Consider the following 17725-nt stretch of genomic DNA (forward strand, 5'->3'; position numbering starts at 1 on the left):
TTTTCTAGTATGTAAATCTTTTGGACAAAACAAGTAATGCCTTTGGCTGTGTCTGTGTATGACTCTTAATAAAATAAATCAGTAAAAGAAAGCTTTATGGCATTCATTCACTGTATTTATTTGTTCATATTTTACAAAGGGTTTAACCTGAGCCGGGCCATACAACAGTGATAGCAATCATATCACATCCAAACATGAATAGTAGTATTTAGCTGTTAGTTGTAAGCCAACGCCACATACTACATGCACTTATATTAAAACAGATATCATACTTACATGCCCATAGCCACACATGTTGCACTTGAGGAGCTGCAGTGTTAGTTACACTGTACATTTACTTCCATTTGACGACTACTGCTAATTTCTACTCTGCTCCAATCAGCCAACACCTGTCTGCTCTGAGTGCATCCACATCTCTCTGTCACTCAACCACACAGACACGCCCATACGTTGCTCTTACAACATATGCATCAAACGGTGTCAACACCTACAACTATAAGATCCGACCACATTTGAAACACCTTAACAGGAAAATATATAAAAATGTTATAGGACTACTGAAAAAAAAAATAAAAAACAGCACATGTATTGAGGAAGTGGATGAGCTGAATGATTATAAAGCAACTCTGCTGAAACTATTTATTTTGAAAGAGCAACGGACAATTATGTAACGTTATCACTCGCTTTGACCAATGGTGTTACAGTCTCCGAGACATACTTTTGAGTTTTTAGGGCTGCCTCCGCTGTGCTGAGGTCCAGCCAAAGAAAGGGAGTAGGAGAGCTTCAGACACTGGCATGGCATTAAGGAAGAAACAAGTTATGTAACACAAAAAAAAACAATATCAAACAGTATCGTCTCATCCTATACCTCATTTGAAAATATATCAATATACCATAAAAAGCCTACCTGCCAGCCCTACTGTGTAAAAGGTATGGGGAAAAAATAAACATTCAATCGCCCAAAATATAAATGAGTTGCTGGGATATTCTTATTATCCATTTTATTTCAAGAAAGTAAGAAACTACTTGTTTTTGGAAATCTACAAAACCTACAGAATAAGTGAAAGAGTGCAGGAAACAAAATACCAAAGAAATAACTAATAAGACCTCTGATATTGTAATGTATTTTCATTCTTAATTTTTCTACTTCCTACGAAAACATTTCGTTGATTCGTCTTGAACAACTGGACTGGACTGTTAGTACCGATTAAGATTCCTCATTCTTTGTCATCTGCTCTGTGGCTTCAAGCTCAATCTGACTTTGTATTATGACACAATTCACACACACACACACACACACACACACACACACACACACACACACACACACACACACACACACACACACACACACACACACACACACACACACACAAATACAGATTCTGGACTAGCAGAAGCCATATGGCAGGTCACTGGCCTGCATAATTGGCTTAAACAAGAAACAGTGTGTGTAGTGTGAGTGAAAGTGTGTACGCGTAGGCGGCCTTTCCTCTCAGTTGCAACAACCCCGCCGATAATCATGCAGCAAATGAGCCTGCTGTCACTGCTGTGGTCCCTTAACACAGCTGCTGCAGCCGGAGAGCACCCCGCAGGCCGACGCACACACACACACACACACACACACACACACACACACACACACACACACACACACACACACACACACACACACACACACACACACACACACACACACACACACACACACACTTCAATTACCTTTGTTTCTGTTTTAATGTGGTCGGTGAACAGTATAATTCAGGTGCCCCTCCCAGTTCCAGATTTTGGAGGAACAGATTAATTGCAGTTCATGGATTATTGGATTTAAAAGATCAGAAAATCTTTTGGTCAGAAACGATTTCTGGAGGCTTTTATTTTGTTTTACAAATCCAGAGACACAGAGGTACTTTGGCTAATGTTCTGAAATCTTCTAGATAAAGCCCACTTTCTCCAACAAACTGAGGTGGAATTTACTTGAAACTTTTTACAGCTGTAATATCAACAAAATGTATGTCTTCTTTATTTCTTATCTTTACAATCAACCAACTTGTACACACAAATCTCAAGCACATAAAATGAAAACCTATAATGGTAATTGCCAGGAAGCGACAAACACTCACACGTCCTTTCTGTGACCAAACAAATGTTTCTTTTTCTTGTTAAACAAAAACTAAAAGTAACAAGTAAAGATGAGTGATGTTCTCAACAGCACAGTGACTCAGCAGCAAATCTAAACTCACAAAATACCATATACAATTATCTAAAAAACCTTGAAAGAAAACATGGAGGGACATCAATACAGTAATTATGGTAGTATACTGTATATCATAGGTATCTACAGTGTCCTAAAGAATGTTTTTTTGTTAAGTTATGTGCCAAGTGGATGCTGCCTTCTATATATGGTGTAACAATCTCAACAGACTCATACTGAGCAATAATAATGAATGGTAAGATAAAAAAATATTGAAAATCCTGAAAGCACATGCGGTCTGCTGTACAATTTCCCTGTATTGCATCTGGGAAATAAAAATATCTCACATGCAATGGTTATTGAGTAAAGTAAAATTAATTATTTACAATTTGATTGATTCAATTATAAATTTGCTCTTTCATTTATTTTTTTCATTAGAGTGGGTAGGACCATTTATAGTCTTACAGTTGCTTGATGCCCTAATCCATAAAATCCACATATTTGTATGTTCATTTTATTTTTTTTAATATTTATTACAGGTATTGATTGACATTATTTCTTCGATCCTTCTGATTAACAGGTTTTTGATGTATCCGGGCTCTCACTGCTTGATTCAAATAATCAAAGGCATTGTTATTTCAAAAGATAGCAGACAGAGGACAGAAGTGTTGAGTAGCTGTCTTGAATGATTACTGAATGTCTGATACGAAAATGTACTGAAAGGTGGACTTTTACTCTGAAGTTTTGAAAAGTCTTCAAAACTTTGTCGGGGGTGTGTGGGGAGAATAAAGGAAGGAAGAGTGGTGTTGATTTGAGTTGCACTGGGGTTATTCTCTCAAATCAACGATCCAATTTCATCTTCAGTCCAAACCCGTTGTTTACAGAAAGCCCCTGCAGGTGGAAATTCCACAATAACTGCAGTAAAAGTGAGGTCTGTTGGGTTCACATTATGCCGGTCAAGGGGGCTGAAGGAGGAGCGGGTGAGAGGAAGAAATGAAAAGAGGATGGTGGCAAAATTACACGTTTCAGTGTGCATATTTCTTCTTCCGAGCCAAAATGGCACATTATGTTTAATATTTTGCGTCTGGGTGAGAGGAGGAAAAGAGCAGAGATGCAGAGTGGGCCGCCTGGAAGAGTCATCAGTGGTATCACAGTATTGTCAACATAATACCCTACCATCTGCTTCCTGTAAAAGCCCGGCTAAATGTGTCTTGTGTTGTACACATGGTAGTCCAGCACCAAAGAGCAGAAAGACTGTGTGGGCAACATGAGCACCGCAGAGTACGTTCACATAAAACTATGCCAACTGTTTACGCCAACTGACGATTTCAAAATACAAAAAAAACAAAAAACCTTTTTAAAAAGTCATCCAAAATTGGTTATGTGTTCCTCTGTGTTTGAGAAGACAGCAGAGCAGTGGAGAGTCAAACGGCCACTCCGTGTAAAGACGTCTACCCATATCAGGAAAATCTCTGGTCACTCACACTCACACACACACACACACACACACACACACACACACGAAGAACACTCGGTGTGGGCTGACAGGTCCAACAAACGTGAATCACCATGCAAGCCATCCTGAACCGAGTGCGAGGGTGGTGGAGGACTACTGAGGAAGCTACACTGCTGGTGAGTCCGCTACAGGAAAGCATAAAGCCTCCAGCACTGTCTTTTTGTGAATGTATGTGTGCCTACAAACCTTACATGAGTATTTTTTTGTGTAGTTGTAACACCAAAAGTCTTTAAGTGGTCATTAATATCTTACCAATATCTAAAAAATATCTTGTTCACACACCATGTTCAGTTTCCAGCAGCTGTACCTCCAGCTTGGTTGTGTGAATGAACTAAAGCAGGTAGTGTTCAATGGTGGGAAGCCAATAAGGGATCGTGTCTTTGTCAGCGGATGCAGTTCCAATAATGACTTTATATTTCGATAGCTTTCTTTGTTCTGAACCGTGTGTCTTGCGCATCAGTGAGATCTGATCAGTGTAGCGCACTTCTATCTGTCTTGCAAGATTGATGGTCTTGATGTATAAAACAGCCAAAATTATTCATTACTCATGAGGACTGCAATCATCACTCATTCTACAATAGGCATGTTCAGAACAAAATGATCACTCGCTTCTTATTCACATCTTGCAACAGAGGAAAGAAAACAGAGCAAAGAGCTTGCAAATGGGGGTCTCTTTCCGTCAGTGACCGACTGAAAGGAGACAGCGTTCTCAAACCAAATGCCTGATGGACAAAAATGGCAGCGATTGAAATTCTGAGGCAAAGCTGCCACAGAAACTCCTAAACAAATAGCAATGTCTGAACACTGAAAACACAAAAAGCACCAAATTATTGTCAACTGCTATCATACGTAAGCCAATAAATATATTAAACTGAATTACGATATGTAACAAATTACACTCTAAGATCAGTCTTTGAGATTGAGAGTTCATGACCGAGTGCTTGGAGCGTGAACCATATGTACAGTACTGCTGGGTTACAGCAACCTGTGAATTATAGACTAAGATAGAGAGCAAAGGTCGTACAATCTGGACCTTCCTGGACCCTGTTAGGTCAGCTGATTAAAGCAAATAATTGACCAATTTGTCATGTCCTCACATGTATGGTAAAGAACTAATACCCTGTCCTACAGATATCTGAACTTTTGTTTTCGATTAAGTGGAAAAATGATTTATTCAATATAAGAACATTTTAAAAAAAACTACTTTATTTCCTTACATTTCGCTGGTGTGAACAGATACACTGGCGTTGTATATTTGCAGTACAAGATGGCGGTCAGACAAACATGTGGAGGTTCATAGAGCGGTGTTCATCACCAGCTAATTATACAAAACTGTTTTAAAACATTGAACGGCAGGGAATAGGAGGCTAATAATGACCTCATCGGCTTTCAATGTTCCATATAATTCAATTAAATTTTCAATTTAATTAATTTTATTTGTACAGCCAAATACCATATATCACAAATTTGCCTCAGAGGGCTTTCCAATCTGTACAACATGACAGCTTCTGTTTTTGAGCCCTTGCAACGAATGAAGAAAATGTCCCAAATAAGAAAAAGGAACAAACCTCAGAGAGCAACAGAGGAGGGATCCTTCTCCCAGGAAGTGCAATAGATGTCATGTGTACAGAATGAACAACACAATACAATCACAACATAGTTGGTCCATATGACAGAAATGATACATGAGAGTAGTAATAGCAGTATTAGCACTAATGATAGCAGGAATACAAATTGAAATAGGATTTCTACTAATAAGAACAGCAACAGTGGATTGAATAGAATGACAATGATAGTACAAGCAGTAATAGTGATAGAAATGTGACTTATAATAATGACAATAGCAGCAGAGGGTGTCAGGCAGGGCAGGACGCAATTACGCGGAATGTGTTCTTTGATATCTATATATTTTATTTCTGTGGTGCACAGACACTACCAGCGGAAACACTGTGGCCCTTATTCATTCTGAAAGCACAATATCTGATCAAATGCACTCAGACAGTCAGTCTGTGACAGACTTTTCCCCAGGCAAATGGCAGCTTTGACGGTGCTTTTCCCGGTTTCCCATGCCGACTACGATACAGCACCACCACGTTGGCGTGATGCCGCATTTGCTGATACAAATGAAGGAAATCAACCAAGTGCAATGCTTGTTTGAAAAAACTGATTTCCATTAAGGCAACTGCCAGAGTTCTGTTGAGAGCTGGAAGCGGGACTGAATTTGACGGAGGCGGTCGCCTCATAATTCTCTATGCAGGAACAAACCCTGAAAAGGCAGGTTGGATACAGCATGCTAAACTATTCACACAGAGGGCAAACACAGGGTTTTTTGGAAGGCCTTGCTTTGATCTAAAAGAGGTATCAGTAGTCTAAATCCTCAGCAGTTAGCCACCTCCTCTGTAGCTCACCTATTCTTAACTACCTCACTATTGTTGCTTATCAGTGTCACCACATGCTAAGTCTGCTCCACATTGTCTCACTGACTGTCATGTTACACATTCAACCAGTCAAATGCTTCTCTGTTCTAGGTTCCTATTAAGGGAAGGTTTTTAGAAGTTTGAATAGTCTAAATTACTTTTTCGCCATCTGCGATAGCTAGTGTCAAATTTCCCCGCTCTTGTTTTAGAGCAGCAAACCAGACAGACAAGAAATGAGCCCGATTATAAGTAGGCTCAGGCTGGCAGGGAGTGTTTATGTCCACGCAATCTCAGTAACTCTAGGCAAGAGGGAAGGTGGTGTCTGTGTACCAAAAGCGACTGGCAGCATACTGTGCTGAGGGTCTGACTTTGCTGCAAAGTGAGCAATGTAAAAGACTTTTGGCCATGCAGTATAGTAATAAGGTTTGCTGCTTTAGACAGTTAGAGTGGACAATAAGAGAGATTTGGGGGGGGGGGGGCATGACAGAGAGACAGATATAGAGGGAGAAAACGCAGCAGAGCAGGCGAGAGACAGATGGGGGACAAAGCTAAATGGATCCAACGCATCCACAATGATTTTGACAAATGGCAGTGACAGAGAGAGATGACTGTGACACACACACACACACACACACACACACACACACACACACACACACACACACACACACACACACACAGAGATCAGGTGTCACAGTGATAAAAATGGTTAAAAGCCAAAGTTAAGCCAGAATAGTGAAGTAGACTCAAATGGCAAGTAATTGAGAGCAGTTTGAGACAGACACACACACATAAAAAACACCCTCCAGCTCCATCACTGCAGGCTTGCAGACATAAGGGAAGCATGGCTTTCACAGCACACTAAGCCAACTGCTAGAAGCGACAGACTGACGGAGCGGTCTGGCAGCGCTTCAAAAACTGTTATTGATCTGTCTAGTAGTCAAGTTGTAACAAGAAAGGTACAAGAGTTGGGTAGTTAACTTTACATACGGCTAGGCTTATGCTTTAGTACTTGTGATGTATAATATGGCTCCAAAAAAACAGTTGACTTGTCAGACATTTGTGGCTTGCTCACACCACCATATTCTTATATTTTACCTCACAATAAAATGTGGATTGAAATGTAAGCTGACGAGGTATGAGTATATGCTAAATGAGGCTAATGGAGGACTTGAGACTTCAGTTAAATTACCTGATAAGAAATATATCAATATTTTAAAATTAAAGTCACACACACACACACACACACACACACACACACACACACACACACACACGCACACACACACACGCACACACACACGCACACACACACACACACACGTATTGTTTTCTAGGGTTACCCCCTCTTCGTCAATTAGTCGACTAATAGGTCATTCTGGGTTTTAGTCGACTAAAATGTCTTTGGACGATTTTGGACTTTTTTGTAATGCTTTTTCATGCAAAATGACTTATTTCCAGGAAATAAATTGTTGAGTCGACAAAATCATTTGAGTGCTGGTGAACTAAAAATGTATATGGTCAAGAATAACCCCATTGTTTTCCAACTGCAGGATAATATTTAGACAACAAATTGATATTTAAATCTAAATGAAACAATGCACATATGACACGCATGACTTACACACACCTCTTAACACGTAAACAACTCCACAAAAACACACCCTGCCATGCATGTATCAAATACATGACTTACTCTTATCTACTGGATACTAAATAGCCTAAATAATTCCTTACCTATTAATTCATCAATGAAGTGACCTATTAAAGCTCATCGTTCATAACACAGCACAATTTAAGAGCAAAGAACAAGCAACCACCATACATCTGCACATGTTTCAATCAATCTCTGCAGACATTATGATTTATCATAAGACACACGTCACAGGTGTAATTACTGTGGCTGTTTATGTTCCAGGTCTCTGGCCTTGTGGATGCTGCCTCACTGGGACCACATGAAATGGAGACACCACTGACGTCATTGCAAGTTAAAATATCTGCAGCTGAATCGGTCTGTGAGTTATGACTAAACATCTGATTTATACATGTTCCGTGCTGACAGACGCTGTCCATGCCACTGTCCGTGTGACGTCACAGCTATTAACGCTTGGCCCTCACTAAAACGATGACAAAAACAGCTACATTCAGGCGAACATGGCAGTTACCCATTTTAAGCAATGTAACCACATAAACAAAGACACGTTGTCTTCCAACAGACACCAAAGGTTGGCTTTAAATCCTCCAAGAAAGCCACAGGGAAAGAAGAAACACGGGGGCCACTTACCGTTATGTGCAGGTCCTTCAAGGTGGCAAAGAGTCGGACTTGAGGTTCCTTCAGCACATAAGGCTCCTCTGATATGTGGGTCAAGTGTCCAGCTCTGTCCTGTCCATATGTAACGTTACTGCAACTCAGTCCCGTTTGTATACACGTGCACAGGTCCAGTTTCGAGGTAATGGTACAGTAGCCGACGTCAGGCCTCCCAACAAATGCTAGCTGCAGGTAACTAACTAAACAACGTTAACGTTATATTCCGTTAGTTAGCTTTAAAAAAAAAAAAAATTAAAGATAACGTACTCCCTCTAATGTTGCCTGTTGTTTCATCTGAATCACGTTGCTCAATGTATATGGTTTAATTAATGCGAGGCCAAAGGTGCGGTAGAATCCTGTCACAGTTGTCCCCAGTGTGCTGTCCACTCTGCGGTCTCGTGGCATGAAGTTAGTAATCAGAGGGATGTCAAAACACCTGCAGCCTTCAGAATGGGGCGGAGCTTAAAGTGTGATGTTTAATCCCACCCACCCTATTTTAGTTGGTTTAACTGTAAAATTCGGGCAAGGTTAAACGTGGATGCAAGCTTTGAACTACCCAACAGTATATACAGTATTTAAAATTAGCACAACCTCAAACGTTAACAGCAGTAAATGTTTTAAACAATGAAGCTGAAAAGTCATAAAAACAATGCAAACCTCAGAGGGCTACTCAACACTAAATACTGTCAAACTTGTATTTAACATTACTCAATACAACTTAATTAAGATTGCAACAGAGTAACAGATGAATGTTATATTCTACATTAAAGCGTTTTGCCAAAAAAAAAGATAATTGGAATTACCAAGTACAGGCAGTTGAATAAAAGTACTTTGCTACATCCCACCGATGTCGATAGTCTTGTAACGAGGGTCTATGTTTCGCAAAACAAAGCGGTAAAAACGACTGGAACCTTCTGAATAGCTAACACCATTTCTATTCATGTACTGACTGTGTTGTTTAATCCCACTTAAACCCAGGTCCAAACCAAAGAAATCGTTGTTTAACCAATTTGACATTGAATCAAATCACGTGGGTGGGATTAAGCGTTCAATGTTGAAGCCCGCTCAGTTCTGCAGGCTGCAGACAGATACTCCTACTAGTCACAACTTCAGGAACTAGACGTACGTACATGAATCCTACTTCCTCTTCTTCTTTGGCGTGTTGTTGTTTTACCATCAATCCATAACCCCCAAAATATTGAATTATCAATGATATTAAATAGCAAAAAGCAGAAAATCCTAAGATTTGACAAGCTGAAAATAGCACCTGCGTCATGCTTGTTAATTATGTAAACAGTTATCATTAATACTATCATTAAGACCTTTTTGGACAACATATCAAAAACGCTTATTCTACAGCCAACTGCGGATCCTTCGTCAGCAGCATAAGAACACACACTGTGTGTATCTTGATCTCTTTGGACTTCAAAGCTCTGATAATCAGATGTGTGTTTACTGACCGTCCTTCATATAAATTAAAGCAAGTTATTTCCAAAGCTGCTGTCTTCTAATCCTGTGTGTGTGTGTGTGTGTGTGTGTGTGTGTGTGTGTGTGTGTGTGTGTGTGTGTGTGTGTGTGTGTGTGTTTGTGTGCGCTAGTCAGCCAGTCATAACCTCACCAACGCTAATTGAGTGAGTCCAGAAAGTAGAAGCGTGCACAGGTCCTCAGGGGTAAACAGTCAAAGCCTACATCCCACACACACACATGCATGCACACAAACTCAATCTAACATAATTGATTTTCTAAACACTTCCCTACTTTATGGTCACTGCCAAATGAGAACTCACTGGAATAGGTTGGAGGCTAATGTCAAATGAGGTAAAAGTACGTCTGCATCTGCTGCCGTGCACTAACCTTTTAAAGTCCGCTCAAACGTTTCAGCTGGAAAAGTTTTCCTCAGTCAGTCTTTTAGAGTGATAGCCCTTAAGATTCTTTTGTCATTGCTTTGTTGTAAATTCTACTTTCAATCTTTGATTGTATTCATTCTTTTCTTCAGAGATTTGTGCAGCGAAATCTACCTAGCCTGGCAGACGGAGCCAGGCTCGCTCCCATAGATCCACTGCTTTATTCTTCCACTGCTCTTTTTTTTTTTGCGGCGACAGAATCCATCATTCATTGTCATTGCTTTAAATGCGTCCCAGTCATATTACAGACACGCCCTATTTTACAATGAAAAGTCTGACATGAAAAACAAGAATCAAATAATAATCTGGAGCAAATGTTTTCATACATTTTATTTGTATTAAATATTAACAATAAGGAGACAGTGGACAAAAATCCTCTGGAATTTCATATGTGAACAACAACTGTGAGCGTGACAAAAAGAAACAGTGTTGGTGAAACTGAAGAGGAATACGTTGGGTAAACACACACTGCAAAGTTCTTTTGACCATAGATAAGCCCATCAAACAATTTCAAACCTGTTTAGAAAGGACCATGGAAAGTGAAAGCGGACTCTCTGAAGAAGGATTTTTTATTTTCCTCCTCGTATGGGCGGATTATCCCTAATGAATATATGGGCGCACTGGTCAGAGGCTCACAGTGTGAGTCTACCCAACAGTTTTATATACTTAGACACAGACTTCATCCTAAACTGGAAAAAAAAAGCAGCTTTAATAGATCACCATCCACTTTTCTGAAACGATTAGGCAAAAGTTTGCAAAGTCATGTCTTTCAAAGTAATCTCAAGCAGAAATAGTCTTAGTGCAAAAGCTGGATTGAGTCAAAATTAGCATAGGGTCTAACTTTAACATGGAATTCATTAAGTTTGTCAGATTTGTTTTCTGATGTGTTACAATAGCCTGAACAACTTTGGTAATAGCTCAGACTTCTGACTGCATTTATCATTTGTCAATGAAACAAATGTTTTTGTTGTGTTTTAATCTGTTATGGCTGACAAACAATGGAAGTGAACCCTATTCTTAAATGTCATTTACATGAGCACGAAACGTTTGTGATCGTGAACAGCGAACATCAACAGTTAATTAATCTATGTACAGCTTAATTTCATTATCACATTCATTTGAAAAAAAACAAAAAACATAATTACAGTAAGCATATTAAAAAGCTAGGACAGTGTAATCTCTGTGATTCATTAAAGTTATAATAAAAACATCATGATTATTAATAATTATTTGTTAGTGCCAAGATGCTTTTAGGAAACAGATTCAATGGCAATAAATAAGGCAGAAAACAATAAATAACTTCACAACAAATGAAAGTCTCTTAAATGCACAACATGTTGCTAAGTAAAATGAAGAAGTGAGGGTTGTGACGTGTGCCCACTTCATGATTGCAGACCCTTGTTTCCCAGCAGCGAAAAGTCAACATCAGTTCATTCTTCCAATTACACAGGGGAAAATGTTTTTCTTAGACCTCAGTTCCACATTTGAACTGCCATCTCAGATGTGGCTTTTTCCTTTCATGATATGTCTCATAATCAGCAACCCACCTTTGTGGTTTCTCAGTTTGAACACAAACAACAAGCCCAGCTCTTTGAAACACTGCGGGGGGGGGGGGGGGAATGGATAGCTATACGAAAAGGCAGTGCAAGCACAGCCAAATCCTCCCTTACGACATTTCACTTAGTGCCATTATGATGCAGATAGTACTTCTTAAGCGGTCAGCCAGCGACACAGCATCGTCACCCTCCACGTGTAAACAAACCGAGCAGGGAACGCTTGGTTCACATTGCAGCTGCGGTTCTCAGTCCCTCGGAGCCAGATTACTGCTGGCCGTCTACACTACCAGGTAGCTAATTGCATTCACCAGGTGTAAAATTATTCCCTGATTAGACAGCTGGAATGAAATTCAGGCCCCAATGCCCGGGACTGGGAGCCACTGCAAGAGAGTCTGTTATAGATACATACACTGTGTGACAATACAGGCTCTGGGTAAGTACGCTAAGCAGGGTAGAGACATGGAGGGAAGGAGAGACCCGGGACATGATAGTGGGGGGAAGGAAGATAACCGACTGAAGAGGAGCACAGGAACAAAAGGAGCTACTTAGTTTGCATGCAGTGGAGAGGGATGCTGGGGGATAGAGGGAGGGAAATGTATAGGGAGAGATTAAGGGGGAGTAAGAAGTGGATGGATGGAAAAAAAAAAACAGAAAATAGGGTGGAGAAAGAAATAAGGACAGCAAGTGAAAGAGAATGTGGAGAAAAAGAGAGGAAATAATGTGCAAGTGAAGCAGAACAGAGGGGGAAAACTGTAGTTTCCGCCAGTGGGAGCTGAGCTGTATTCCTTCAGGCTTTTCTTCACCTCCACCAGGTCCTTGCCTCATGAGGTGTACATTACAACAAACACAATTTGTACAACCTCCCAACAGCCGGGTGCCGTCTAGAGACAGACAAGGTCAACAACTTCCCCAAAATCTCGCATTCTCTGTAGACACCGGGAGCGGTGAACTCCTGGCCTGTGCTTAGCAGCGGCGCAGGCTCCCACCTCCCGGTCGACATTATAATATTTGTTTACCTGAAATCCTGTTTGACGGTTCAACAGAGCAAATATATTCAACAGTGGCAGATTGAAGAGGCTGTCATGGAGTCCATTTGTTCACAGATCTTAAAAAGATGGGTTTTTAAACTGCCAGGTCATGGCAGTGATGATATATGTAAATCTCTATCAAAAGGTATGAGTCTTACTGTCCAAAAACAACACAGTCTTACAGTCCCAAATGCCATCGCGTTGGATCCCTTTTTTAAAAAGATGCCCAACACATCTGAGATCAGGAGGATAAAAGAAGGCGATCATAAAAGGACTGGGTACCATCAAAAAACTCAGTGCTGAACATTTTTCCAAATGGAATGTTTTCTATTTCTTCCTTTTTCATTATTTGATCAGGTAAACAACTTTCTGTGCAGTATTATGTTCTGTCACTTGCTTCCCTGGACAAGATCAGACTCCGCTCAATCGATGCCTCAGTAAAAGGTGTCAGTTCACCGCAGTGCCATTATTTCAAACATTTTTCATTTGATTTTGTCATTTAGCAAAACACCAGTAGGTCTCCCTGATCAATACCCAGCCCGAAAGAAGATTTGAAGAGGTTCATTCCAAAACCTGATACTCATTTACCTCATTTTGGGAAAAAAAATACATAATGCAGGTTGTGCCAAATCCTAAAACTTGTTCTGTTGGTCTCATTTTATGATGTGTTTTGACAAAGTTAGCTCAGGGTTCATTCAGTAAACTTTAGTGTAAGTTTGTCATTATACATGTTGAATTATTCAAACGGCAGATATCTTATTTTAGAATGAAACTCTTCATGTCTGTACTGTACTAATCTAACATTGGAGATACACATTGATTCTTGTATATAATGCAACCTTGTAGTTCTACTAAACAAGTGGTTCAGTATTAAACCAAAAGTTCTTGTAATGTCTTATTCATGTGAGCATAAGGACTCAAAAACACTCAACAGGCTCGTGTCTTAGAGGTTTTGGCATGTTTGATTCCCTTCTTGAAACACTGAGATGAGGGCTGATACTGAAAAGTTATTAAAAGACTTTTAAAGTCACCCAGATCTCGATTTTGTTGCAGTACAAAATGCTCACCTGTATTCTCCTGAATTTTTAAAAAGCATGCAGTAAAAGGGTCATGAATGTGGATGTTCACCTAAACATTTGTCTTTTTCATCTGGACTTCTGTCAGTGGACATCAAGGAATGAGGAGTTGATCTGATGTAGGATTTGGCAATGCGAGTCAAATGATGGTCGTTTCCATCGTTCATTAAGCAGCACATGTTTTCACTTTTAAAGATGATCAAATAAATGGATACAAAAAAACAACACAACACAAATACAAACCTCATCTCTGCGTTGCCGTACTCTTATTTGTGCAGATTGTGAGGCAGCTGTATCACAGATCACGTCTCTGTGTGAGAGTGTGCGTCTAAGTGTGTATGACTAGATCTGTGTATGTGTGCATGGATATGAGGCTGTGAGTCCTCTGTGCACTTTGTGGGTCTGTGGGCGTAAGCACATCTAAACTGTCAGCATGACACACCGTGGGAGTTCTGATAGACAGGTGAGTGCCTTTTTCATACTCAAAGCCAGATATGTGTGTGTGTGTGTGTGTGTGTGTGTGTGTGTGTGTCTGTGTGTGTAACATGGCATATGAGTGTGTTAAAACGAGCAAAACTAAGAACGAAATGTCAGCAAAAGGTTGGTCTGGATTGTAAAGCGAGACAAGCATGATTGTAAGCGCGAGTGGTTGATGTTTCAGGTGGAATTGGGACAGCGGAACCGAAGGAGCAGCAGTTATTTCTATAAAGTCACACATTTTGTCGCTCAAGTCAATATGGATTTCGTAAAATGTTTGTGTGCCCTCAACTGTCTCTCTGCGTCAGCGCTTGCAGTTCGGCAGTCTGTAGGGAATGTTGGAGGAAGACATTTTTACGACTGTAGCTATGCAGAGACAGAGGGCCTCGAGGTGGTTGCCCTAAACGACCCGTAAACGTGGAGGAAGAGGAGGAGGAGGAGGAGGAGGACGCTGGGGAAGGAGTAGGAGGTGGAGGGGAGGCTTGGATGGGCGATGAGATGCTTGGAGAGGGGCTCCCTCTGCTTGCAAGACTGTGGAGGCTCGACGAGGCGCTGGCCCCGACTGCACGAGGGATATGGCTGGGGGGGTGGTGCTCTCCTCCTCCTCTCCTTGCCCCACCTGACAGACTCACTCCCCCTCCTCCTCCCGGAGTCAAGGACTCAGAAGAGGAGGACACCCCCTCCGGCTGCCTGGAGGACGGAGACGGAATTGCGTGGTGTTTAGCAGCCGCTGAACCGGAACCTGGGCATTGAGTTGGACTATGGCCCAGGTGTGAAACGTGAAGCTGGGCTGGAGTAGCAAGCGAGGCTTGGACTGACGCTGCAGAAGTGGCGCAGGACAAGTTGGAGGAGACTGGAGCAGGGTTACGGGCTATGGAGTGTGCCAAGATGCCCTGGCAGTGGCGCTCCTCCCTGGCAGTGTGTCGTTCAGAGGCAGGCGGGCGGCCGTGCAGGGGAGGATAGTAGTGGGGGAGGTGCTGGTTACAGAGGTCCCCTCCGAGTGCTGCCCCCGCTCCCCGCACTGCCCTTCGTTCCCTTGAAGCCAGGCTGCTGCTGCTGCTGCTGCTGCCTAGTCCTGACCACCGGCCTGGATGACTGGTCTGAGAGAGAGGAAGAGAGACAGAAACAGGGAAAAACACATGTTAGAGAGACTGTACCATGTACTCTGCTTTCTGTCTGTGTGATGTGGACTGAACAAAAGGAAAAGAAAGAGAAAGAGAGAGAGAGAGAGAGAGAGAGAGAGAGAGGCAGAGACAAACAGAGAGACAGACGGCATGAGAGAGAGCACTGTTGAGTGTTCACTATAGATTGTTAATTTGGTTGACATTTGGAGAACGATCTCTCTGGGCTCCTGCAGCTTGTTCTAATTGTTTCTAAACCAACCGGAACCCTGCTCACTAAAGAACAGACACACACACACACACACACACACACACACACATGCAGAAACAAACACACACAGAAACAAGACAACGTAACATACGCGTGTATTGAGATGTGCGCTGAAGGTACGCACAAAGCAGTGGGATCTCACTCTCTCCGTCAAACACACAAGCACAGACACGCACACGCACGTATGCACACACACACACACACACACACACACACACACACACACACACACACACACACACACACACACACACACACACACAATGGAGAAGATGGCACATAAAGCTAGATGGCAGAAACAGGAGCCACCTGTTCTCTTTCACACTCCACTGCACCTCCTTATGCAACATATCTCATCACTGTCCCCCTTCTCTCTCTCTCTCTCTCTCTCTCTCTTACCCACACACACACACACACACACATGCACCCAAACCCAATATCACAACAGGACCAAGTGTACAATGTTCAATAAAGTAGCATAATCTCATCTGACACTGAACCTCATGAGAGAGTAAACTGAGGTGACGTTTGCCGACACGATGGCTGCGATGGTGTGTTTTTTTTTTTGTATGAGCATGAATCTGTGTAATTGTATGTCTGCACATACGGCATGCAACATGGGTGTCAATATGCATGTCTGTGGGTACATGCATACATGTATTTAGACGCCCAAGTGCTTTCATGGGGATGAATGTGATCACGTTTCTATGTGTCTGTGCATGAAAATGTATATTACGTTAGTTTTTAAATGTAATTACTGTGTCAAGGCTGTCAACAGAAATTTGGTGTGAAAGGTAGAAATGTAATTAGCCAGAATACAGCTAACTGGATAAGTACAGTATAACAGTAGCAATGCTAATTCAATGAAACGTTTTCTATTCATCAGAATTTCAACCTGAAATCACATTAAAGCAGCGGAGAGAGAGAGAAAGTGAGGGGATCACAAAGAAACTGGAACACTTTGTGTATTGCAAATGATGCTCATTGGACACAGAGCTGGGATGTATAATTGTGTCACAAGCACTTAAAGATGAAACAAAACACTGAAATGAGGAGTTATTTGATTTATTGCTGATCCTTCACTCTCAACTCGTGTAATTGGACACATCCGACATGATGCAACGCTGCTAAAATGTGTTGCACTATATAACACCTTTTTTGTATTTTGTAGTACACACTGAGCATCATGAATCGTGTCATACTGTGATGATTTGGCTCAGTACTTTCTATCCGGATGGATTTTAAAGGACAAATTAAGGTATCGGCTTTAATTTAACTACATGTTGGGACGACAGATTAAAAATCCAAACCTTTTTTGTACACACCTTCAATGAGTAATTGGACAGACAGATTATATTTAATAATGTAGTATATCTCATGCAGAGTGTAACACTAATGATATCATGTGGTTTGAGTATTCTGTTGGTGCAATGGCTTGTGAAAGTTTCCAGCCCCTGAACACCACCAGACTTTTAATATCTCACTGTGAGGTGCTATTTCTAGCTTCTTCTTTTTTTTGCATTTCAAAGTATGAAAGGATTCTATGAGGATTTAGCTGTGACTGTGCTGGGCTCTAATTTAGTCTGAGGCGGTATTGAGTACAGGTTGGGGTAAATATGATAAGTAAACAACGTCCCAAGAGCAGCAGAACACGACAACAAGTCGTACTTGATATCAATAATAATGATTAAGAAATAGAAGAAAAAAAATGATTGTCTCGCTTTAAAGATACAGTAGTAGAGGGAATGTCTTGTAGTTGGTATATATAGTTGGTTATTCATTTTTTTTAATTTTTTTTTATCTCTAATGGCATACACAATAGTGTAGGCCAGTTCAAATGATGACTACAAAAGACTG

At 41.1% G+C, this 17725-nt stretch overlaps 1 protein-coding gene across 2 annotated transcripts in view; it reads right to left on the reverse strand.

The window, feature by feature from the left end:
• Positions 1-10654: 10654 nt before the first annotated feature.
• The window catches only part of ccser1 (coiled-coil serine-rich protein 1), a 110657-nt gene continuing 103586 nt past the window's right edge, over positions 10655-17725 (reverse strand). For both annotated transcript variants that reach the window (XM_068703066.1, XM_068703067.1), the window contains exon 11: positions 10655-15576. In XM_068703066.1, the coding sequence (XP_068559167.1) occupies positions 14764-15576 (813 nt within the window). In that variant the 3' untranslated portion in view covers positions 10655-14763. The remainder of the gene's footprint in view (positions 15577-17725) is intronic.

The sequence above is a fragment of the Cebidichthys violaceus genome, unplaced genomic scaffold, assembly GCF_023349555.1.
Source record: "Cebidichthys violaceus isolate CVI_PGR_0920_01 unplaced genomic scaffold, fCebVio1.0.p SCAF_9, whole genome shotgun sequence".
Classification (NCBI taxonomy): domain Eukaryota; kingdom Metazoa; phylum Chordata; class Actinopteri; order Perciformes; family Stichaeidae; genus Cebidichthys; species Cebidichthys violaceus.